Genomic DNA, 24,421 nt, shown 5'->3' on the forward strand with positions numbered 1-24,421 from the left:
TACTGTGTTTTTAGTTTTCTCACTGTTAAAGTTCTTGTGTGTTTACCAAATAGTTACATCTTTTGTTTAAGATACAAAACCAGTCTCCAGAAGTTAATTATTTGTGAAGAGACAAAAAAAAACTGCAGATGCTGGAATCCAAGGTAGACGAGGAGGAGGCTGGAAGAACACAGCAGGCCAGGCAGCATCTGGAGGAAAGGAGCAGTCAATGTTTCAGGAATTACCCTTTTTCAGGATTTTTTTTAAGTCTGGGATTAGTTATTCAAAGGTCCAGTTACGAACCACTAGAGTGGATATTTGGGGTTTTCTGATGGTTTCATTTTCTGCGTTGTGAACACGGTGGTAGAAGAGCCCATCTGGTTTAGCTGTCTGTCTCTTGTGTTGCAATAATACCAAGGTCAGGCACAAGTATAGATTCTTCCTGTAAAAACAGATTGTTCAAAGTGATCAAGGGATGTTACCTCAGTAAAATCAAAGGTTTAGTTTATGACATTTACAAACCACAAATGTTTGGTGCGTTGGCTGTCCAAAGCTAAGAAAGCATAAAATTTCAGTTTGGGGAGCACTCAAGATGAAATCTACAGAGTTCACAGGACAGGAATTGAGAAAATGCAGATTTGACAGAGGAGAAATTTCTCTGGATCTCTGATTAACTGTAAAGTTCAGGATTTTGTTTTGCCATGTCTTTCAAACAGTGTGATGGGTACATAGCTTGGGTTGTTTTGACTTACTTTTGTTTTTTTTGCGTAATAGACTTTTGTTCATTGTTAAATCCAAAGTCTGTGGTGTTGAGTGCTTATATTTCATTGTATTAAGTTAGAAAACAAAACAAAACATGATCTTTGGAGCCATTCTGCAACCTGGCTTGTCCAACAGCAACATCAGCTGAAATCACAGCACCTGTACCTGCAAACATAGACTGACAGTCACTGCTGAATGGCACAATCAAAAACGGCAAGCGACACGATGGGTCTGTGTCCCAATAAAATTTGGCATTTTCATGGAAGCGAAAAACAGTGAGGGGGTGAGAAAAGGGCAAGGAAATAGTGTAGAAATATTCAATGCAAGATATGGCCATTTCAAATAGATATACTAAATCATTGTCACATTGAAACATAACCAAAACATTCTTTCTAAATCCTTGTAATAATTTTTAGAGAAATGTTCTAGGTATGTTACCTTTAAGAAACAGAAGGCCACAGATTTAAAAAAAAACCTCTCTCCATAGAAAAAGCACAGAAACATGAACCTTGTATTTGAGAATGGGATATTGATAAACAATTCAAGTTTCACTGACATAACAAGGTGTAAGGGCTGGATGAACATAGCAGGAAAGGAACATCAGAGGAGCAGGAGGGCTGACGTTTCGGGGTAGGCCCAAAACGTCAGCCTTCCCGCTCCTCTGATGCTGCTGGGCCTGCCGTGTTCATCCAGCTCTACATCTTGTTATCTCAGATTCTCCAGCATCTGCAGTTCCTAATATCCCTGAAGCAAGTTTCACTGTCATTCAGGATAACAATCTGATTCTTTCACACAGCTGTAAACATAGGATGAAATTTCCAGGAATGCTGGTCAACAAAACTGTTTGCCCACATCCATTGTTTTTACTGGGGTGATGTTACTTTTGCTGATATCAAAATGCTTTGGTACCCAGTAACAGCCCTTTCAACTTTTTACATCTACAACAGTAGTGGAAGTGAATATACCTCAGAATGTCCACCTAATGATAAAAGGAGAAGCTTATTTACTCCACTCACTTTCTTGGCAATGGCAAGAAAGAGTTTTATGAGCTGAGAATGTTCATCAAACAGTGAAAATAATAGTCAGACTTACAAGACAGATAAGAATATAATCCTACCATGATACTAAATTACAATAACAAGTGTATTTTACTAAGTGACATCAGAATTCCTAAACACTCACCTCTTGCTCTCTCTGAAATATAACAACTCGACCCCCCTTGTCCCCAGTAGCCAGCAGTTCTCCTGTGTGATTGAACTCTACGGTAGAAATTATATCAGCTGAAAAAGATGGAAAAGAAGTTTAAAGTAAAATTAAACCAGAATTATGAAGCATGCTTGCTCATTTTGATCTAACAATAAGGAGCTGCAGTTTGCTGAATACCTCTATAGATTCATCATAAACGTAACCTCTCCAGTTCAGAATGCTTAAGATCAGGTCATTCCTGGGCTGAGTTTTCTGGATTTCAGAACAATGTTAGGTTACCTATTCGCCAGCATGAACTACGAATCACCAATAGGGTAAATACTCTCCTGATGCAGGCAGCAGAGATGCAACATTACAATGCAGCAGTTAAACCTATTTATGAAATACTGCATCTTTCAAAGTACTGGTTTACAGTGATAGCTGTGAGTATTTCAAGAATTATTTCAGGCAACTAACTTTTAGAATAAGAGATTTCTGAACCAGAGGTTACAGCAGACTTATTTCACTAAGTTAAATAAGGAACAGTTGTGTATTTTTACAATTATGATGTAGATATTTTGATAGATATGATATTATATTTTGGATCTAAGGCTTAAAGTTAAGAGTAAATGAAGGGGTTCAGGCTCTATTGTCTGTTTGAGTTATGTAATTGTTCAAGAACAAATGAAGGCTAAGACTATTTTACCAAGTAGAAATTGCAAGGTATTTTTACTGGAAACTTTCAGTCTCTGAGCTTAAGAATCAAATTCTGGGTCTCCCACAAAATTACTGAGCTGCAAACATGTCTAAAATGAAGACTGTTCAGATCAGGGATAGTTGATTAGCATTTTTAACTAGATACAAAGTTGACAAGCTCCATGTTAAGGAAAAGAGAGCAGAGGAAGCCACTTCTTTGAGATCAGGTTGCAGACTTCCCTATAAACCAATGGCCACTTCACACAGAGAACAGCGTCGCGCTTAGCAGGCAAAGGAAACTACTCCGCTTTACGGACTACTACAATTTCGCAAGGGAGATGTTGAGTCAAAGAGATGTATCCTTCAGTCATCCATGGGTTGTCAGAAGTCAATCCTGGCATGACCATGGGACAAGGATCATCAAATTGGCATGAGATAATGCTCCAGTAACTGGTGCAAGTGCCGAGAGATGATCACCCAAAATTACCACTTACTCACAGTGATACAGAAATCCATCAAAAGCTGGGAGCAACTAGACTATGTAAAAGGACCATCATTTGTGCAGTGTGTGATGGATGCTAAGTCTACAAGAAGAGTGCGACTTTCTGAAAGTCAAGAGCAGTAAAAAAAGTAGTCTTTTGGAAGTAATTTATTAAAGTTTTAAAGTGAAATTTTGTTGCATCATTCTTTCAGCAATAAACTAGAAACTCAAATCTTTCTGAAAATTAACATCTCTACAGAGATTGTAAATACTCAAAAGCTAAAAATATTCAATTAAAGATACAGAAACACTGAATTTAGTGGTATTTAGCATGCAGAAGGGCAGTTTTGCTCTGAAATACAGTTTGTGTCTGGTTTTTAATTGCATTGCTAATAAACTCATAATAAACCTACAATGGACTTTACTGTTTATGTACAAAACCCATCCAGACAAAAAGTAACTAAGCATAATATCAGTTTGAGTCTTTTCTTTCCAAAGTTATGTCAGAAAATTAGACAATTCCATTTGAAATGGGAAAGGTGCAAAGAGAAATATGTCCACTTTGAAATTATTAATAATACAAGAAAAATCACAGAACAGCATTGACAAAGTGTAGAAATTGTAACCATTGAAGAATACATTTTCCTCTGCTGTTTGATTTTAGCATAAAATTTGACATAAGTATCAATGATGTTCTTTGTGCTACTTTTCATTAAAAACAGCAGAGGGAACAGAGTACAACAAAACATGTCATGGGCTAAACCTTATAAATGTTCCTAATAATATATATAGAATGCCTCTCTGCAACATCAACTCATTCAGCTACTTCCATAAAGCACCAGGTACTGTACAATGAGAACAAAGGTTTCAGACATAACAATACATCTCTAAAGATCATTTGTCATTTGTAGAACCTATATTTAAAAAAAAAACTGCTTTGCACTTCATGTCACTCGATTGAGATAATAAACTGCCTATCTTGGTGAGCATGTTGAAAATACACACAGATTAGGAGCACAGTAGACCAGACAGCTCCTTGATCCTAGTATGCCATTTGATAATATTCTGACTGATGTAATTATGGCCTCAATTCCACTTTCCTGTCTAACCCCTGCCATTCCTTTTGACTCCCTAGGTGATCAAGAATTTAACACTAACTTAAAAAACATTCCTCAACCGCTCAATGTGGGGAACAGAATTCCACAGATCAATAACTCCCTGGGAGAAGCATTTTTATCACCTGTCTTAAATGGGAGACTGCTTATTTTTATATTGTGTCTGCTTGGTCTAGTCTCTCTCACCAGGGAGAACTCCCCATTCGCTCTCAATTCCCTTCAGAATTACCTGTTTCATTCATCTAAACTCCATTGAAAACTGACCCAACCTGTCCAATCTTTCCTCATAAAACAAGCATATTGGGAGTTAACAAGGTAGGGAGCTGGATGAACACAGCAGGCCAGGCAGCATCAGAGGAGCAGGAAAGCTGGTGTTTAGCGTCTGGATCCTGCTTCAGAAATTGGAGAGGGGAAGGGGGCTCTGAAATAGAGAGAGGGGGGCCAGTGATAAAAGGTGGATAGGTGGACAGGTCAAGGAGGCGGGGATGAGGTCAGGGGTGGGGAGATTTTGAAGCTTGTAAAGTCCACATTGAGACCGTTGGGTTGTAGGGTTCCAAGGTAGAACATGAGGTGGTGTTCCTCCAGTGTTCAGGTGGCATTGTTGTGACACTGCAAGAGGCCCAGGATGGACATGACATCCAGGGAGTGGAGGGGGGAGGTGAAGTGGTTTGCTACTGGGAGGTGTTGTCACTTGTTGTGAACTGAGCGTAGGTGATCCACAAAGCAGTCTCCAAGCCTCCGCTTAGTCTCCCCAATGTAGAGGAGGCCACTTCAGGAACAGCGGATACATTATACCATATTAGCAGATGAGCAGGTGAACACCTGTTTAATGTGCAAGGTTTTCTTGGGGCCTGGGCAGAGCTGAAGGAGGGGGAGGGGTAGGGGCAGGTGTAGCACCTCCTGTGGTTGCAGACAAAGGTGCTGGGACAAGCAGGAAGTGTGGAGCAAACAAACAAGGGAGTCGCAAAGAGAGTGGTCCCTCCGAAAGGCAGGTAAGGGTGGGGAGGGAAATATATCCTTTGTAGTAGGGTCAGATTGCAGGTGGCAGAGAATGATGTGTTGAATCCGGAAGCTGAAGGGGTGATATGTGGGGGCAAGGGGAATTCTGTCTTTGTTTTTATTGCAGGGAGGGGGTGCGAGCGCTGAGGTACAGGAAATGCAACAGATGCAAGTCGCTGGGCATTTTTGATCACGGAGGCGGGGTGGGGGGGGGGTGGGGAATGTTGCAGTCCTTGAAAAAATGAGCACATTTGGGATGTCTGGGAGTGGAACGCATCATCTTGGGAGCAAATGAGGAGGTGGCAGAGGAATTGGGAATAGCAGATCGCATTCTTATTGAGAGTTAAGCTGGCATGATGTTGACTTTTGCTGCTTTTGACTGAGGTTACAATCTCTTTTTCTTACTGTCCTTTGACCACAAGAAATGTTTTTCCCGTTTATTATTATTAAGTGTATCACATTTTGATTCTTTACAAATTTTGAACGCCAACTATCACATCAGCTTCACTTGAAAAGGCCATGTCAGGAGAAGGCAATAGCCTAGTGGTATTATCACGGGCTATTAATCCAGAAACTCAGCCAATATAGTGAGGAACCAGGTTAAATTCCTGCCATGCAGCTGGAATTTGAATTCAATAGAGAGTCTGGAATTGAGGGTCTAACGATGACCATGAAGCTATTGTCAAGAAAACCCAACTAATGTCCTTTGGGGAAGAAAATCTGTCATGCTTGCCTGGTCTGACCTACACATGACTCCAGACACACAGCAATGCGCTTGACTGAACTGCCATTGGGGCAATTAGGGATGGGCAACAAGTGCTGGCCTAGTAGAGATGCCCACATCCTGTGAGTGAATACAAAAAATGCAGTGATGGGTCGTCAAGGACAGGCAGAATTCATACAGAATAAATAGATACACTATAATCACAACTGGCTTCCTTGTCACCTGTTTAAAGAATCACTTGTAATTTTCTTGCTGAAGCAAAAATATTCCAAAGTTGTTCCCAGCCCCATGGAAGCAGGTTGCTTTGCAATTTCAGCATCAGAATGACTCTCCCTTGCATTCACACCTTCATCTCCTTTACTCAGAGGCAGATAAGTGGCTTTTCCCGATAAATCATGCCTGACATCTCAGTCTAACCACTTACACTTCCTGACCTAAAATGTGTGTCTGGATTTGGGGTTTTGACATACTACTCACAAAATTCAGCTCAGTCCTTCCTAACTGACCAAATGAAGTTATGAAGCCCAACATGCGCCTGAAGAATGGTTGGTTGTGCAAAAATGTCACACAAAAACATGCTCATTTGAAAACATCCAATTCCTACCTTATCTTTACAGCACCACTGACAGTGAACCTGTGTTACCTTCAGTCTGTTTGAACATGAGTGCATGACATTATACAAAGGCAAGGATCCCTTCTAATTTCCTTGCAGCCAGCTTGAAAGTGACAACAGCCCATTGCGCATTTTCCCTTCATTCGCAGGGCATGAGTAACGCAGCAAGGTGAGGAAAAAAGGGAAAACTAGGGAGTGAGAGATAATAGGAACTGCAGATGCTGGAGAATCCAAGATAATAAAATGTGAGGCTGGATGAACACAGCAGGCCCAGCAGCATCTCAGGAGCACTTCACTAGGGAGTGAAGTGTTGAGTGACAACTCAGCTTCTGCCTTCATTCTCGGGAATGCAATGTGGCTCCCTTTCATCATGACCCTTCTTCTTGACAAAGAAGACAAGACTTCAGAGACTTGAGGCTCGAGACACAAAGACTTCTGAGGAGTCACCAGAAATGCCGAAAATACGGACAGGATTCTGTCACACTAAGCTGCGAAAAATAGTGCAAGCACATTTCTATTTTGGTAAATTACAAAGTGAAAATCGAAGGCAACTTTCACATTAGGCATTTTTTTCTAAATTTAGTGACACCATCATCGAAGCAGACTATAATTAAATACACACAAGCCTCTTTTCATGGTTACAAAAATAGTATACCATCCCTTTCACATTTCAATTGCAGTTGCAAATTTTTATCAACTCCTTGATGAGTCATCAGCTGGCATTTTCCTCTGTGAAACAACAGTCAGTTCTAATGGCATCCCTCAGATTCATGTAAAGAGGAGCTGCCTTGCAGCTGACATGAAAATGCCATTACGAATTATACTTGCATTTCATCATTAAGCAACCCAATCGGTGGTTTTGTTGATTGGGAAAGGTGAGGGACTTGGGCACAGTGTGATTCATGGAAGAGGAGGCTGAACATGTTACACTAATTGGAAATAATATAATTTGTTTAACAAGTCACAGACTTCAACGATCGCAGTCAGCAGTGATCGAACACTAAAACGACATGCAATCCACACAGATACATTGAGCTAAGCAAGGTTCAAAAGAAAAATGGGGAAGCAGTTCAATTAACAAGTACATAATGAGCACCCTTTCCAAGACTATTGGAAAGGCTTCAAAACAGCATTTAAGAAAGTTTTTATAAAAAAGTATGCTTTAAGTTCACAACTATCAGTTAGGTCAAACAAAGCCCAGCACCATGTCCTAAACAGAGAATCTAGACTTACACTACAGAGAAGGGGCTGTACTTCTATGGAGAATTAAACTTAGATCCAGTGCCAGAGGATATTAAACACGCTTTAGTGCATTTGGAACGACAGCAGGGAGATGTCTTGTTGTTCTAGCCAGCATTGCTGTTATAACCACCACCTATATTATGGATGACTTTCAACTATACAATAACATTAATGTGGATAGATATGTTAGAGGCGTAATCAGTAAAAGGATATAGCACTTCAGAGCAGTAGACAAAATTTGATCCAACAGCTGGATTGAGAGGAGGGTCAAAAAGAAGAGAAGTGATATTGAGTGGTTTAAGTGAGGAATTTCAGGTTAAGCAGCATGGACAATCGAAAAGGACTCATCAATAGAGAATGACGGGACAGGTTAGCGTCAGACAAATAGAGTTCAGGGAGTGGAAGTGTCTGATGGTGCAGCTGTAGGGGATTTTAGAAAAGATAGCAGCAAGCTTGTGAAGAGAATAAGGAAACATACTGCTACGGAAAGGAATAATACAATATTTCTTCTTCCCAATTATGTGAAAGGTTTCAGCATCACTAACCTGTACAGAGCATCTCAGCAACTGCAGAAATTGTTTTACCCCAGAACAGGAGGGTGTTCTGAAAAGACATTGTAGTGAGGGAGAAAAAAGGATGTACAATCATTTCTCTTACAGCTCGGACCACATACAAGATATTCACACATCACTGAACTTAGTGTCTGTTTCAAAGTAGCAACAACAGTGATCACAGATGTGATAATGGGAACGGCAGATGCTGGAGAATCCAAGATAATAAAATGTGAGGCTGGATGAACACAGCAGGCCCAGCAGCATCTCAGGAGCACTGAGATGCTGCTGGGCCTGCTGTGTTCATCCAGCCTCACATTTTATTATCAGTGATCACAGATGGTTGTCTGAGAAGTCCAAGATGGCAGAAGCACTTCCTACGCATGCAGGCTGTATAAACAGCAACACTGAGTTAACCATGGAATTGAGAAAGCACTGAAATAACAATTCTCATTCCCATCAACACACCCATGTGTGCGCTTTCATTACATGCCAATTTCATGGAGGACATGTGTCAGTTCCTCAAACGATCATATTTCTTAACAGATAAAAATTCATCTAAACATCAATACACAAGACACAATATAATGGTTAACGTTTAACCAGACTATCAGCCCTGCAGGCACATTCCTCTGACAAAGAAAAATGTGCACATTGTAAAATAATGCAATATAATTTTAAATGAAGCCATTATAATAATTGCCAATCTATTACATATCTAGCTTACCAATTGAGACAGGGTTTTGGCACATTTTATCAATAATGTCTCAATGACTGGATTCATATACAATTTAGCACTTGTTTGCTTGCAATAATGCAAATCTCATTATCACTTAGAGAATGTGATTCCGATTAGCACAGTCCTGCAGGAGATTTGGTGAGTAATTAGATAAGGGGTATTGTTCTCTTATTAGGCAGGTAAGGAATAGAGAAGTCAGCAAAATGACAGAGATTAAACCCAGATGTTCACAAAACTGCCCCATTAAAAGCTAAATTAGAGCTCAAAGTCAATTCATCATGCCTAGGTCATCTGCAAAATGTGCACTGATGATCATTCACGTCATCATAATAAAAAGGCATGAAATCCATTTGCTGTAAGGACAGAATGTGCCAAACTCAGGGATTCTTCAAATTTATTTTTAGAAGTATGGGAATTAAAATTAGCTAGACAACATCACTAAATTCAATTTAAAGGCATTTTTACATGAGTTTAAATGTATTACCTACCAATAGGGCTTCAAAATCCTCAGGAACTGATATAATTCAGCAAAAGCTATGTCAGAGGATGAGGTAGTCACATCCATTGCTAGGTTATTCACTGACACGGACTCTAACTTTTAATCTAAACTTGCTCACTCAACATTTCATCAAGAGTTGAGAGAAAAGCACTGCTGATCATTACATCTAAGGTTCGGATAAATGGTTCTCAGCTGGCGTGCAGTCAAAACATTTCTCCTCAACTCAGTGACACTCGATTAGGAAACCGTATGAAAACAAAAGTATTCTGTGAACTCTACTAATGTGTGCATGCAAGAAAGTGAGAGACAGAGACAGAGAGACAGCTACAGCGCAAGCAAGAGGAAATGGGTATGGACGTTGAACAAAGACAGGATTATGCTTAGCTTTATGCAGAAAAAAAATAACCTGCCAACATAGCCCATGTGGAAGCAATGGTTAAGTGGTAACGTCACTGGACCATCAATCCAGGCCGACATTCTTGAGTCATGGGTTCTAATTCCTCCATGGCAGATGGCGAAATCTGAATTCAGTAAAATCTGAATTCAAAGAAATCATTGCTGATTGTCAGAAAAACCCATCTGGTCCTCTGGGAAAGGAAATCTACCATCATCACCTGGACTCAGGATCTACAATAATGTATTGACTCTTAACTGCCCTCTAGAAAATTTGATTGGGTTGACATTTAGTGCCCATCCCATCATGGGGTTGACATTTAGTGCCCATCCCATTGTGCCCAAATCCCATGAACAGGCTTTTGAAAAATCCCTGTAACAACAGAATTCAATTCAGCCCAAACATTCGAGAGATGGACCGGAGAAGAGAAAACAGCATTAGAAATGTTAATCTTAATAAAACTGCAATTTCCATGTGTTTGTAAGCACATTGTCTGTTCCTTTGCTGAATTAAATGTAAACGTTATCCTTCCAGCAATTTTTTTTTAAAAGTTGTCCTTTTCCCACATTTCTTGAGTAATGGCATGTAGGGCAATATCCCTAACGTCATTGGTGTAAAAATGTGACTACTTTTCTCACAGGGAAGGCCATATTCCTTTGCAATCTCACAGCAATACAAACGTACAATTTTTTAAGGCATGGAAAATGACTTGCAATATTTCTTCTATTTAAAATTTTTTGTGGGACGTGGGCGTCACTGGTTGGCTGGCAATAATTGCCCATCCCTAGTTGTCTTCTACAATGGATACATGTGAAACAATTTGCAATTGTAGTGAAATGTACAAGGTGAGAAATTCAGTTCTATTAATTGCTAGGCAAGCAATCTGTCTGTTTCAAGTCATGTCATTTACAGTGAGCATACAGTGTACAAGACCACAATTGTTATCAGGTAGGATGTGGCCATTTAGTCCATCGCTCTTGTTCCAGCTCTCCGAATGAACAACTTGGATTGTGCCCTTCCCAGCCTTCTCCCCATAACCCTGCACATTCTACTTTTACAGATAGTAATCCTTTTCCCTCAGGAATGCCTCTACTAAACCAGCATCCACCACACACTCACAAGCAGAATATTCCAAATCCCAACCATGTCCTGAATGAAACATTTCCTCACATTTCTACTGCTTATTTTGTAAGTAACTTTAATTCTGCATCCTCTTGTGCTTGAACCTTGGACCACTAGCAACAATATTTCGCTATCCACTCTTTCTCAAAAATGTGAATGTATTACAGTGCAAAAGACGACCATTCGGCCCACTGTGCCTGTACTGGCTGTATTATTTTGTGTCAATCCGCTGCCTTTTCTCCATTTTGAATACCTCTATCAAACCTCCTTTCAATCTTCTCTTTCCAAAGAAGATCAGTCCAAACTTCTGCAATTTACATACGTGATTGAAGGCCCTCATCCCTCAAACAGTTCTTGTGAATCAATTCTCTTGAAATGCCTTGTCATTTTTGCAATACAGGCTCCAACTGGCTCCTTTGTATAGGTTTAACAGAATCACTGCGATTTCCCAGCACACATTCCTGAGTCAGAGGGCTATGGCAATGTACGACAGTGCCAGCACTTCTTAAAATTTCAGACACTGAGGCACAGGTTCACGTGAAGTCGAGGCAACGCAGAAATTTTTTTTAAAAATGGCAAAAAGGACCCGACTTGTTTGGAAGGATAGTCCCATCAGCTCAGAGGAATAATTGGATCGTGTCAGCAGGTAATCAGGTCAGTTGGTGGGAGGTATTCGCCTAGAATATTATTGCTAGAATATTTCATCCAAAAACCCAGGTAATGTTCAGGGCATCCAGTGATGAAGTTAGAATTCAATTTTAAAAATCTAGAATTGAAAGTCTAACGAAACCATTGTTAGGGGAAACCCATCTGGTTCACTAATGTCCTTTAGGAAACAAAACTGCCACCCTCATCTGGTCTGGCCTGCATACGACTCCAGACCCACCACAGTATGGTTCACACTTAATTGCCCTCTGATCCAATTAAGGATGGGTAATAAATGCTGCCCTAGCTAGTGATACTCACACCTCAGATCATAGAATCATAGAATCTCAACAGTGTGCAAACAGGGTCTACAGCCCTATGAATCTCCCTGTAACCCATCTAATCTACATATCCCTAAACACTATGGGCAATTTAGCATGGCCAATCCACCTAACCTGCACATCTCCGGACTGCAGGAAGAAACTGCAGCACCCAGAGGAAACCCACACAGGCACAGGGAGAACGTGCAAACTCCATACAGTTGGATGAATAAAACAAAAGTTGGTTTGGGAGGCAAGGGGCAAGCAAGTTAGGTGTCAAGGCACATCAGTGACAGTGATGAGGCCACCATTTGTGTCAGTACCCAGGAGTTAGACTAGGTTTCAATTCAACATTGCCAGGGTAACCGTTCAGCTATGTACTGCAAACCTGTTCAAAGTCTCCTACTCAAATTTAAAAGTGGGAGACATTGCAGAGGGTCCCTGGGAAAGGGGAAATTGTTCAGAAGCTCAAACGTCCCAGGAATTCCCATGGTGCACCAATACTTCTGCAGAGTCCCATTACGCATCGTGGGTCATACGCCTGGTCTCCAATGATCTAAAAACCAGACAGCCTGGGCCAACGTTTTGGGTCATCACCCTTCATCTGAATGAATCATGAGATATAGGCCAGGAAATCAGTGCTACTGGAGTTCTTACCGTGTGTAGAGCAGGCTCAAAGGGCTTTATTCTTTTCCTTATGCGCATTAACAAAATTTTGTTTTACTGAATCCAAACAAATACACGCCCACCCCTCCCAGCAAATTGACTGAGGCATGTTTTTAGTATTCATTCACGGGATGTGGGCATTGCTGGCTAGGCAGCATTTATTGCCCAAAACGATTTGCCCAGAGGGCAGTTAAGAGTCAACCACATTACTGTAGGTCTGCAATAACAGGCACCCCAGACCAGGTAACGACAGTAGTTTTCTTCCCAAAAGGACATTCCCTGGAATGTCAGAGGCTGAAGCATGACCTTATACATATCTATAAAATCAGAAGAGATTTACCAGGATGTTGCTGGTACAGAAGGTTTATCACCATTAAAAATGGCTGGATGGGCAGGGACTTTATTCACTAGAGCGTACAAAGTTGAGCAGCTACCTGATAGAAGTTTAAAACATAATGAGAGGTATAGAATTAACAGTAGTTTGTCTTTTCCCGAGGATGGGGGATTTCAAGATTAGAGGGCATATTTTTAAGGTGAGAGGAGGGAGATTTAAAAAAATGAGGGCCTTCATTTTGACAGAGGGTGGTTCATGTGTGGAATGAACTTCCTGAGGAAGTGGAGGATGTGGGCACAATTATAACATTTAAAAGACAATTGGATAAGTACATGAATAAGAAAGGTTTGGAGTGATAAGGGCAGAGGCAGGCAGGTGGAACTAGTTTAGTTTGGGATTATGTTCAGCATGGACTGGTTGGACCGAAGGGTCTGTTTCCGCGCTGTATGAATATGATGGGCAATGAATAGGGTGAATAGACAAGGCCTTAGCCCAGGGGTGGGAGGAGTCCCAACATGGAAAGCATAGGTTTGTGGTGAGAGAGGAGAAGGGTTAAGAAAAGGGACCTAAGGGGCAACTTTTTTCATGCAGAGGATGGTGCATGAATGGAATGAGCTGCCAGAGAAGATGGTGGAGGCTGGTACAATTACAACATTTAGAAGACATCTGGATGGGTATATGAATAGGAAAGGTTTAGAGGAATATGGGCCAAATGGGACTAGACTTATTTAGGACATCTGATAAGCATGGATGAGTTGGATCGAAGGGTCTGTTTTTGTGCTTTCCAGCTCTACAACGAGAGCGCCAGATTGGCTTTTGGAACAATCAATAATCATTAACTGGTTGCCATTCTGCACCTCCCAGTCGCGAACCATTTCAACTGCCCCTCCCATTCTTTAGATGACATGTCCATCATGGACCTCCTGCAGTGCCACAATGATGCCACCCGAAGGTTGCAGGAACAGCAACTCATATTCCGCTTGGGAACCCTGCAGCCCAATGGTATCGATGTGGACTTCAACTCAAAATCTCCCCTTCCCCCCACCGCATCCCAAAACCAGCAAAGTTCGTCCCCTCCCCCCAACTGCATCACACAACCAGCCCAGCTCATCCCCTCCCCCCACTGCATCCCAAAACCAGTCCAGCCTGTCTCTGCCTCCCTAACCTGTTCTTCCTCTCACCCATCCCTTCCTCCCACCTCAAGCCGCACCTCCATCTCCTACCTACTAAACTCATCCCACCTCCTTGACCTGTCCGTCTTCCCTGGACTGACCTATCCCCTCCCTACCTCCCCACCTATACTCTCCTCTCCACCTATCTTCTTTTCTCCCCATCTTGGGTCCACCTCCCCCTCTCTCCCTATTTATTCCAGAACCCTCACCCCATCCCCCTCTCAGATGTGGCCTCACCAGCACTTTGTGCAGTTGCAGTAAGGCTTTGCTACACTTGCACTCCAATCCCTTTGAAATAAGGGCCAAATTCCCTTAGGCTTCCTGATTACCTGCTGCACCTGTGTGCTAGCTTTGTGTTTTGTGCGCAAGTACTCCCAAGTCACTCCCTGTTTATTCATGCTTCATCATCCCAGCACTTGCTCCCGATTTGGCCCTGTAAAGGAAGGCTATAATGCTGAAGCGTTTCAGGACATAACTTTGAATCCTACTATGGCAGATGGGGAACCTTGAACTGCAAGACAACCTAGACCTAAAAGATAGCCGAAGGGGAGCCATGTAACTCCTGCCAATTATGGAAAAAAGCCATTTAGAGAAGGAAATGTGCCATTGTTAACCTTGTTTTGCCTACATGTGACACCAGATCACAGTATTCTGGTTGACTATTAATGCTCTTTGAAATAGCCCAGCAGTTCACTCAGTTCTAGGACACTTGAAAATAAATGCTGGGCTGTCCTTTTATGCCCATGCCCCATAAATGAATGAAGAAGGCTGTAGGAGATGAAAATTCTGTGTTTTGTACTTCCTCCATTTCTGACTGCTCCTAGCTGAAACAACATTTAATTGTATTCCCTTCAATTCTGTGTACTGTATTTGCTAATGATGATGATTCCACTTCATTGGGAGACTAAACACATGCTGGGTAAATGCTTCTGTTCCATTTGAAAATATGCCTGTGTCTATCCTTTGCTTCTTACGCTGTTCTAATGAAGTTCAACAGTAAATCGAGGGACTGGGTATCATCTTCCAATTAGCCACTTGGGGTGGAATTTTTTTGGGCGAGCAGCGTTCTCATATCTGGTGAAGAGCCAGCGAAATACCTGTATCGTCTGTCCCAAGGAAGATCCACTGGACCATACATGCATTGGGTAATGGCAAGGGCTCCTTGAGGCCTTTCTCTGGTAATAAGACCCTGTTTCAACATTCACAGTGATCAGGAAATATCTTAAGTCTGTTGAGCATGGTTTGTGCTTTGCCCTTGAACACCACTGTCAAACAGAGGAAGATTAGGCTGATGTTTCACAGTCAGTTTAAGACATTTACATAGACGGTACTTCATTGACAAGTTTCATCAACAAACTGTAATGCATTGACATTAGCTTACACAGCACCTCTTTATACAGCTGTCTATACAACCAAGATAATAAAATGTGAGGCTGGATGAACACAGCAGGCCAAGCAGCATCTCAGGAGCACAAAAGCTGACGTTTCGGGCCTAGACCCTTCATCAGAGAGGGGGATGGGGGGAGGGAACTGGAATAAATAGGGAGAGAGGGGGAGGCGGACCGAAGATGGAGAGTAAAGAAGATAGGTGGAGAAGGTGTGGGTGGGGTTTCCGGAGGGAGGAGGGTAACTTCTTCAGGTTAGGCATCCCTGGAAGAGGCTTCGCAGTGAGGTTAAAATAGTATCAGAGATAATGGGAACTGCAGATGCTGGAGATTCCAAGATAATAAAATGTGAGGCTGGATGAACACAGCAGGCCAAGCAGCATCTCAGGAGCACAAAAGCTGACGTTTCGGGCCTAGACCCTTCATCAGAGAGGGGGATGGGGGGAGGGAACTGGAATAAATAGGGAGAGAGGGGGAGGCGGACCGGAGTACGTGAGTCTCATCATGCAGGCAGAACATTTATCACTGATACATTACCAGCTTTTAGATATTAGGTGCCAGATTATGTATGTGGGAGATATTCCCTATATAGTTCGCAAAACCCTTCGTTAAGAGAAAGTTAAATACATGTTGTTCAATTGACTTCATCAATTATTTTAGATTTGAAAGGAAGCCTTATCATAACTCATTCACACTTGGAGCATTTGAGTGGTGGAGTGATAGTCAACTGGAAGAAAGGGGCATACACCATCATCTTTACTAATCTTCCCCCTATTCTTGATGTAGTTAATTAAAGCTGGCTGCTGTTCACTCTACCTCCTTGCTGTCATGCTTCAAACATAAAGTCACTTGCTTTGCTGCATATGCATTTCCCAGAATTATGACTTGAAGACACCACAATGGTTAGGCAGAGATAACAAGGTGTAGAGCCGGATGAACACAGCAGGCCAAGCAGCATCAGAGGAGCAGGAAAGCTGACCTTTCAGGTCTGGACCCTTCTTCAGAAAATGGTTAAGCAGTTTGGCCAGGGCTACAGCAGCGTAAGTTTTTTTTTTATTGCTTTTGTGGAGATTATTTCAAAAAGGATCTTGCGCAGGATTTGCTAATTCTGTGTATGTCCGTGTCTATTACAGAAAATGGTGGGATTACCATTGATAATGCATTGTTGCTGGTGCTGCATTTAATTATCTTGTGTAAAATGAAATAATGTAAGTATTTGCTCAGCTGACAGTGGGCATTATATTTGTGATTGTTGCCTGGGCAGGTCAGCCCAAGCTGTGTAAAGCTTCCAACAGACCCTGATTTTACTTCTGTTGAAACACCTTATGAAGCTGAAGATTGATAAATGAAAAGATGACACAAGGTGTATTTCAGAAGGCCAATAATAGTGATGGCCAACAACACCAAACAGAATTTTTAACTCTCTCTCATGGTGTTGGACAGTTTGCTCTCCTTCACCCCCTCTTGCCCCTTCATGGTGTTGAAGTAATGTTCTTTATCTGTCTGCAGCTCCCCCTCAACTCCCACTGTTCTTTATGATGACCCATTGAAACTGGCATAGCTCATGAGAAACCTACGGATATACTTAGGCCATTTGGATGTTCAGTCTGGCTCTGCCATTCAATAAGATCATGGCTGGTCTGATTCACTTTAAGTTTGCTTCATGGTCTTCTCATCATACCCCACCAACCAAACACCCATAATAGATCATTATCATAGAATGCCAGTTTCAAGAGATCATCAAAATGAAACCAATGGTGGGAGTTGTGGGGAAGCTGTAGACAGCTAAAGAACATTATTTCAACACCAGAGAAACAGCCATAATGATTGGCTTAATTGTTGGTCAGAATTTCTGTCTCTGCTGCCTGAATGCTTTTGCCCATTATCATGTCCTGTTATAGCATTAAGTGGTTGGGAATTTTGACGTATCCTTGGAAGAGGCGATATGGTATCTCCCTGGCTCTTCTCCAGATCTGAGAATGCTGCTTGCCCAAACTTTATCCAGTATATGATGCCCCCTTATCTAGAATGGTGAGCTTCAGGGCTGTCGACTGACAGTTGAAGTGCACTGTGTAAGACAGGAGTAACCAGTCCAAGTCTCCCAACGTGCGCTGTTTTGTGAAAAACGTACTTGCCTGTTAAAGATTAACTATTGATCATATAAATAGTTTTAAGCATAAACTTATAACATGGAGTGTTGATTTCTTCTAAACTTCAGACCAGTCTGCCTTTAAACCTGTATCCTAACATTGAGAATAAAGATAATAAAATGTGAGGCTGGATGAACACAGCAGGCCCAGCAGCATCTCAGGAGCACAAAAGCTGACGTTTCGGGCCTAGACCCTTCATCACCCTCTGATGAAGGGTCTAGGCCCGAAACGTCAGCTTTTGTGCTCCCGAGATGCTGCTTGGCCTGCTGTGCTCACCCAGCTTCACACTTTCTTATCTTGGATTCTCCAGCATCTGCAGTTCCCATTATCTCTGATACAATTTTAACCTCACTGTGAAGCCTCTTCCAGGGATGCCTAACCGTAAGAAGTTACTCTCCTCCCTCCGGACCAACCTCAGGGAATCTTTCTCCCACTGCAACTCTCTTGCAATCTCTTCAGCCTTGAAACTGCTCGACCATGTCCTGAAGCAAACCACGTACCACAGCCGCATCACCTTCCTCAGCACCTGCCTACGGAACCGGATCATCCCCATTGGACTACAGTCTACATTCAAGCCTTCCCAATTTGGCCCCAACCGTGACCACCTCTACACCCAGAAAATTCAGACCCTTCAGAAGTTTTTCTCCCTGCGAGTCCTGAAACAGACACACGCAGCCATGCGCCGGCACCTCCAGGCACTGCAATCCGGCCTGCCCCAGCTCAGAGCCTCCCTCTCCCAGACCTGCAAAGGACCTCTGCTGTTTTTTATCCTCTGCAGGACCCACAGACTGACCATGCAGTTCTACTCAGCTTTACTGGACACCAAAAATTGTAAGTACAACAAACTCACTGGCCCCTGCCACACACAAGAGGATTCCTGCACCTCCCAAATCCCAAGCCTGTCCCTGCCCCTCCCCCATCATGCACCCACCACCATTGACCACGAGGACACGGCCGGTGACCCCACCGATGACGCCACATCCGCCACCGCCGGGCACACCACTTCCGGGACCGCGGACGCGACCGCTGCTGCAGTCATCGCCTCCACTTCCAGTTACAATACCACACACACCACCTTCACCGCTGCTGCCGCCGCCCTCCCTGCTCCTCCCACGGCCGACGGAACCCCGCCCATGGCCAACGCTGACGGAACCCTGCCCACAGCCGACAACCTCATCGCTCCGCCCACAACCTCCACAGCCAGCAACCCCAGAGAAGACAGCCACACTGAGCCATCCCGCATCTTCACAATCCCCCCAGACCTCCCACTGACTGAGAACGAACAGTCAGTCCTAAGCAAGGGGCTCACTTTTGTCCCCCTCCACCCACACATCAATGAATACCAGTCACGTTTTGACATTGAGCAGTTTTTCTGCCGCCTTCACCTCCACGCTTACTTCTTCAACCGAGAGCCTAACCCACTCTCCACTGACCCCTTCACCCGCTTCCAACACGAGTCCTCCTCCTGGATACCACCCGCAGGCCTCCTACCCTTCCTCGACCTCTTCATCTCAAACTGCCGTCGAGACATGAACCGCCTCAACCTCTCCACCCCTCTCACCCACTCCAACCTCTCCCCCGCAGAACTGGCAGCCCTCCACTCCAACCCCAATCTCACCATCAAACCCGCAGACAAGGGTGGCACAGTGGTAGTATGGCGCACTGACCTCTACATCGCCGAGGCCAAACGCCAACTCTCCGACATCACTTCCTACCGGCCCCTCGATCATGACCCCACCCCCGAGCACCAAACCATCATCTCCAACACCATTCATGACCTCATCACCTCAGGGGACCTCCCACCCACAGCCTCCAACCTCATTATTCCCCAACCCCGCACGGCCCGTTTCTATCTCCTTCCCAAAATCCACAAACCTGCCTGCCCTGGTTAACCCATTGTCTCAGTCTGTTCCTGCCCCACCGAACTCATCTCCACCTATCTGGACTCCATCTTATCGCCTTTGGTCCAGGAACTCCCTGCCTACGTCCGTGACACCACCCACACCCTCCACCTCCTCCAATTCCCTGGCCCCCAACACCTCATTTTCACCATGGACGTCCAGTCCCTATACACCTGTATTCCGTATGCAGATGGCCTCAAGGCCCTCCGCTTCTTCTTGTCCCGCAGGCCCGACCAGTCCCCCTCCACCGATACCCTCATCTGCCTTGCCGAACTCGTCCTCACCCTCAACAACTTCTCTTTCGATTCCTCCCACTTCCTGCAGACAAAGGGGGTGGCCATGGGCACCCGCATGGGCCCCAGCTATGCCTGCCTCTTTGCAGGTTACATGGAACCGTCCCTCTTCCGCACCTACACAGGTCCCAAACCCCACCTCTTCCTCCATTACATTGATGACTGTATCGGCGCCACCTCTTGCTCCCCACAGGAGCTCGAAGAGTTCATCCACTTCACCAACACCTTCCACCCCAGCCTCAAGTTCACCTGGGCCATCTCCAGCACATCCCTCACCTTCCTGGACCTCTCAGTCTCCATCACAGGCAACCAGCTTGTAACTGATGTCCATTTCAAGCCCACCGACTCCGACTGCTACCTAAAATACACCTCCTCCCACCCACCCTCCTGCAAAAATTCCATCCCCTATTCCTAATTCCTCCGCCTCCGCCGCACCTGCTCCCAGGATGAGGCATTCCACTCCCGCACATCCCAGCTGTCCAAGTTCTTCAAGGACCGCAACTTTCTCCCCACAGTGGTCGAGGACGCCCTTGACCGCGTCTCCCGCATTTCCCGCAACTCATCCCTCACACCCCGCCCCCGCCACAACCGCCCAAAGAGGATCCCCCTCATTCTCACACACCACCCCACCAACCTCCGGATACAACGCATCATCCTCCGACACTTCTGCCATCTACAATCCGACCCCACCACCCAAGACATTTTTCCATCCCCACCCTTGGCTGCTTTCCAGACAGACCACTCTCTCCGTGACTCCCTTGTTCGCTCCACACTGCCTTCCAACCCCACCACACCCGGCACCTTCCCCTGCAACTGCAGGAAATGCTACACTTGCCCCCACACCTCCTCCCTCACCCCTATCCCAGGCCCCAAGATGACTTTCCATATTAAGCAGAGGTTCACCTGCACATCTGCCAATGTGGTATACTGCATCCATTGTACCCGGTGTGGCTTCCTCTACATTGGGGAAACCAAGCAGAGGCTTGGGGATCGCTTTGCAGAACACCTCCGCTCGGTTCACAATAAATAACTGCACCTTCCAGTCGTGAACCATTTCAACTCCCCCTCCCATTCTTTAGACAACATGTCCATCCTGGGCCTCCTGCAGTGCCACAACGATGCCACCCGAAGGTTGCAGGAACAGCAACTCATATTCCGCTTGGAAACCCTGCAGCCTAATGGTATCAATGTGGATTTCACCAGCTTCAAAATCTCCCCTTCCCCCACCGCATCCCAAAACCAGCCCAGTTCGTCCCCTCCCCCCACTGCATCACACCACCAGCCCAGCTCTTCCCCTCCACCCACTGCATCCCAAAACCAGCCCAGCCTGTCCCTGCCTCCCTAACCTGTTCTTCCTCTCACCCATCCCTTCCTCCCACCTCAAGCCGCACCTCCATTTCCTACCTATTAACCTCATCCCACCTCCTTGACCTGTCCATCTTCCCTGGACTGACCTATCCCCTCCCTACCTCCCCACCTATACTCTCCTCTCCACCTATCTTCTTTTCTCTCCATCTTCGGTCCGCCTCCCCCTCTCTCCCTCTTTATTCCAGAACCCCCACCCCATCCCCCTCTCTGATGAAGGGTCTAGGCTCGAAACGTCAGCTTTTGTGCTCCTGAGATGCTGCTTGGCCTGCTGTGTTCATCCAGCTTCACACTTTATTATCTCTGCCTTTCAGTTAACTCTTACTTTAAATTTTACAGGGTTCTTTTTTTCAAAACTAAAATGAACTCAAATTTGACCATTTGCCAGAGTGGGATTTGAGCTCAGAGCTCAGGCCCAGGGCATTAGCCCAGGGATTTGAATTATAAACATAGTGACGTTATCAGTATGCCACTACCTCCCTGCAAACATTTGAGCTTTCCTACAGCTTTACATTCCTTATTGTGTTGTCTCAGCAACAAACAGTGTCATACAGTCAGCCAGTAACTTGACAAGGTAATGGTCCATTAAATGAGGACTGCAATTTCAGGCAAAGATATACCTTGAATGTAAGGTGCCACTAGAATTTTGTTGAACTACTTACAGTAAATGAAGGCAACATTAAGAAAATCAAACTAAAACAGTGCTATGACTCAACATAATGGAGTTGAAGAGGACTGAGCCTTCTCTAAACTCCAATGGCAATCTGATCGTGGCAAGTTGTTTTTTAACATACATGTATAGGTATATTTCCCTGTTTAACAAATAGACCAATGACTCAAGCAATCAAACCATGAGCTAAATTCAGATCACTGTAATCAATGATAAAATGATCAAATGCAAAACTTCCCCAAGTCTAAAGCCAAATATGATATGAAAAGGCAAGTAACTCCTACCTATCCTCTCCTCCCACCTCAAGCCCCACCCCCATCTCCTACCTACTAACCTCATCCCGCCCCTTGACCTGTCTGTCCTCCCTGGACTGACCTATCCCCTCCCTACCTCCCCGCCTACACTCACCTTTACTGGCTCCATCCCCATCTCTTTGGCCTGTCTGTCTCCTCTCCACCTATCTTCTCCTCTATCCATCTTCTATCTGCCTCCCCCCGCCTTCTTATTTATTTCAGAACCCCCTTACCCTCCCCCATTTCTGAAGGGGGGCCTAGGGCCGAAACGTCAGCCTTCCTGCTCCTTTGATGTTGCTTGGCCTGCTGTGTTCATACAGCTCGACACCTTGCTATCTCAGATTCTCCAGCATCTGCAGTTCTTACTGTCTCTGAACAATAATTCTGTTATTTTACACAAAGCTGAAGTGGCAGTCTATGGATTTTTGGTTGCGCAAACAAAAAAGAAACACATTAGTTTGAATTTCTGCCATGCATTTACCTCCACTCACAAAATGATACCATAGCAGCCAATATACATGAGCTGAACTAAGAGTTTATTCATCTAAAAAGTCAACTAGATGTAGCTTTAAAAACCTTACTTTTAAATTGCAAACAGCGTACAGTCTGATCACTACATGTGGCACTTAGTTATTCATCATAAGCATCTGGAGTACAGGGGAGGACATCTCTGTTTAGCATTTGGTGTTGGGAATGCTAACCTGTGTCAAAACTACATAACATCATTATTGGAGACAGTGCATTCTGGAAAGCAACACAGCTAAAAATATCTCAGTAATCCTTTTTCTGGATTAACTCTTTAGCCTAGTAATCTCCACAACACAAACTGAGAAACAGCAAAATACTAATCACAAAATTTTCAAGCCGGACTGCTGGGAAGAAGGAATTGTGTTTTTCTGGTAAATCTCTTCACAAAATTTGTTATTTTTCAGCCAATTTTTCACATTTTACTGGCTTGAATCTGTATATGTCCTGTGCAGTTTTTTTAAAGCAGTGGGTGCTGATCTAAGTTCCACTTTGCAGACCAGAAAATTTCCATTGCACTGCCAAATAATTGTTGTTCTTCCTCTCTTTTGAAGAGAGTCTTGTGCTGGTTGCAAGGCAGGGCATATGGGTAAGGGTGTAAGACATGGGAATCAAAGTCAGAGGAAGGACTTGCATTCCCTTTTTAACTGGATAGTGAGTCTATCTTCTGGGCCTTTAATTGGCCCCTCTGTGAAAATCATATTTCCCTGGGAATGATTTGGGGCTTTTAAACAGTCCTGATCCATTTCCCTACTCTCAAGGGACGACCCTGCCATTTTGCCATCTTTCCATCTGATCCATATTCCAAGCTTCCCTTCTATCTCCATTCCCCTGCCGAGTTCAGAGACTCCCCAAATAAACAGTTAACAATTTCCAAGGACCCAATTGACCTGCAGCCCAGATACTACAATTCCCTCTGTTCTGGAGGGGTTATCCCTGATAGCTGCTTTTTCGCTACTTCCTTCAGCTGTTAGGTCTTGACTTTCTAAATCTACTTCTTTCTTCAGGAATCATTTAAACAGATCTTACTCCCTAAAGCAGGGTCAGAGAAAAATTATCAAGATTTGTTTTTAACTGCATTTATCAAGAAGAAACCCAGGAGCAGACTGCTGACATACCTGATGACATTCCTTCCTTCCCTGCTACCAAAAAAACAGCGGGGTGGCATGGTGGTCACTAGTTAGCACTGCTGCCTCTCAGCGCCAGGGACCCAGGTTCAATCCGCCCTCAGGCAATGCACATTCTCCCTGTGTGTGGGTTTCTTCCCACAGTCCAAAGATGTCCAGAGTAGGTGGATTGGCCATGCTAAATTTCCCATAGCGCTCAGGGGTGTGTAGACTAGGTGGGTTATACGGTGATGGGTCTGGGTGAGATGCTCCATAGGTCAGTGTGGGTGTGTTGGGCTGAAGAGCCTATTTCCACACGGTAGGGATTCTAAACATGAATTTGTAAAATATCTCATTAAATCTATACTGACCTTCCCGGAAGACTTCACAAGTGAAAGTTGGAGCGCACAGAAATCAGAGGTGCCATCTTACGAACTCTGCAACCTCAGATTGACCAAGAATTTGAACAGCCATTTAATCAGATTTCTTTTTGAA

At 44.0% G+C, this 24,421-nt stretch overlaps 1 protein-coding gene across 7 annotated transcripts in view; it reads right to left on the minus strand.

Moving 5' to 3' along the window:
- LOC125454329 (serine/threonine-protein phosphatase 2A 55 kDa regulatory subunit B gamma isoform) overlaps positions 1-24,421 on the minus strand; it is a 313,765-nt gene that overhangs the window by 127,835 nt on the left and 161,509 nt on the right. For 5 of the 7 annotated variants that reach the window (XM_048534971.2, XM_048534989.1, XM_048534979.1 and 2 more), the window contains one exon: positions 1,924-2,021. In XM_048534971.2, the coding sequence (XP_048390928.1) occupies positions 1,924-2,021 (98 nt within the window). Of the gene's footprint in view, positions 1-1,923; positions 2,022-8,341; positions 8,400-24,421 lie in introns of all 7 variants that reach the window. The other 2 variants (XM_048534999.2, XM_048535007.2) reach the window with 1 other exon arrangement.

The sequence above is a fragment of the Stegostoma tigrinum genome, chromosome 1 (genome assembly GCF_030684315.1).
Source record: "Stegostoma tigrinum isolate sSteTig4 chromosome 1, sSteTig4.hap1, whole genome shotgun sequence".
Classification (NCBI taxonomy): Eukaryota; Metazoa; Chordata; class Chondrichthyes; order Orectolobiformes; family Stegostomatidae; genus Stegostoma; species Stegostoma tigrinum.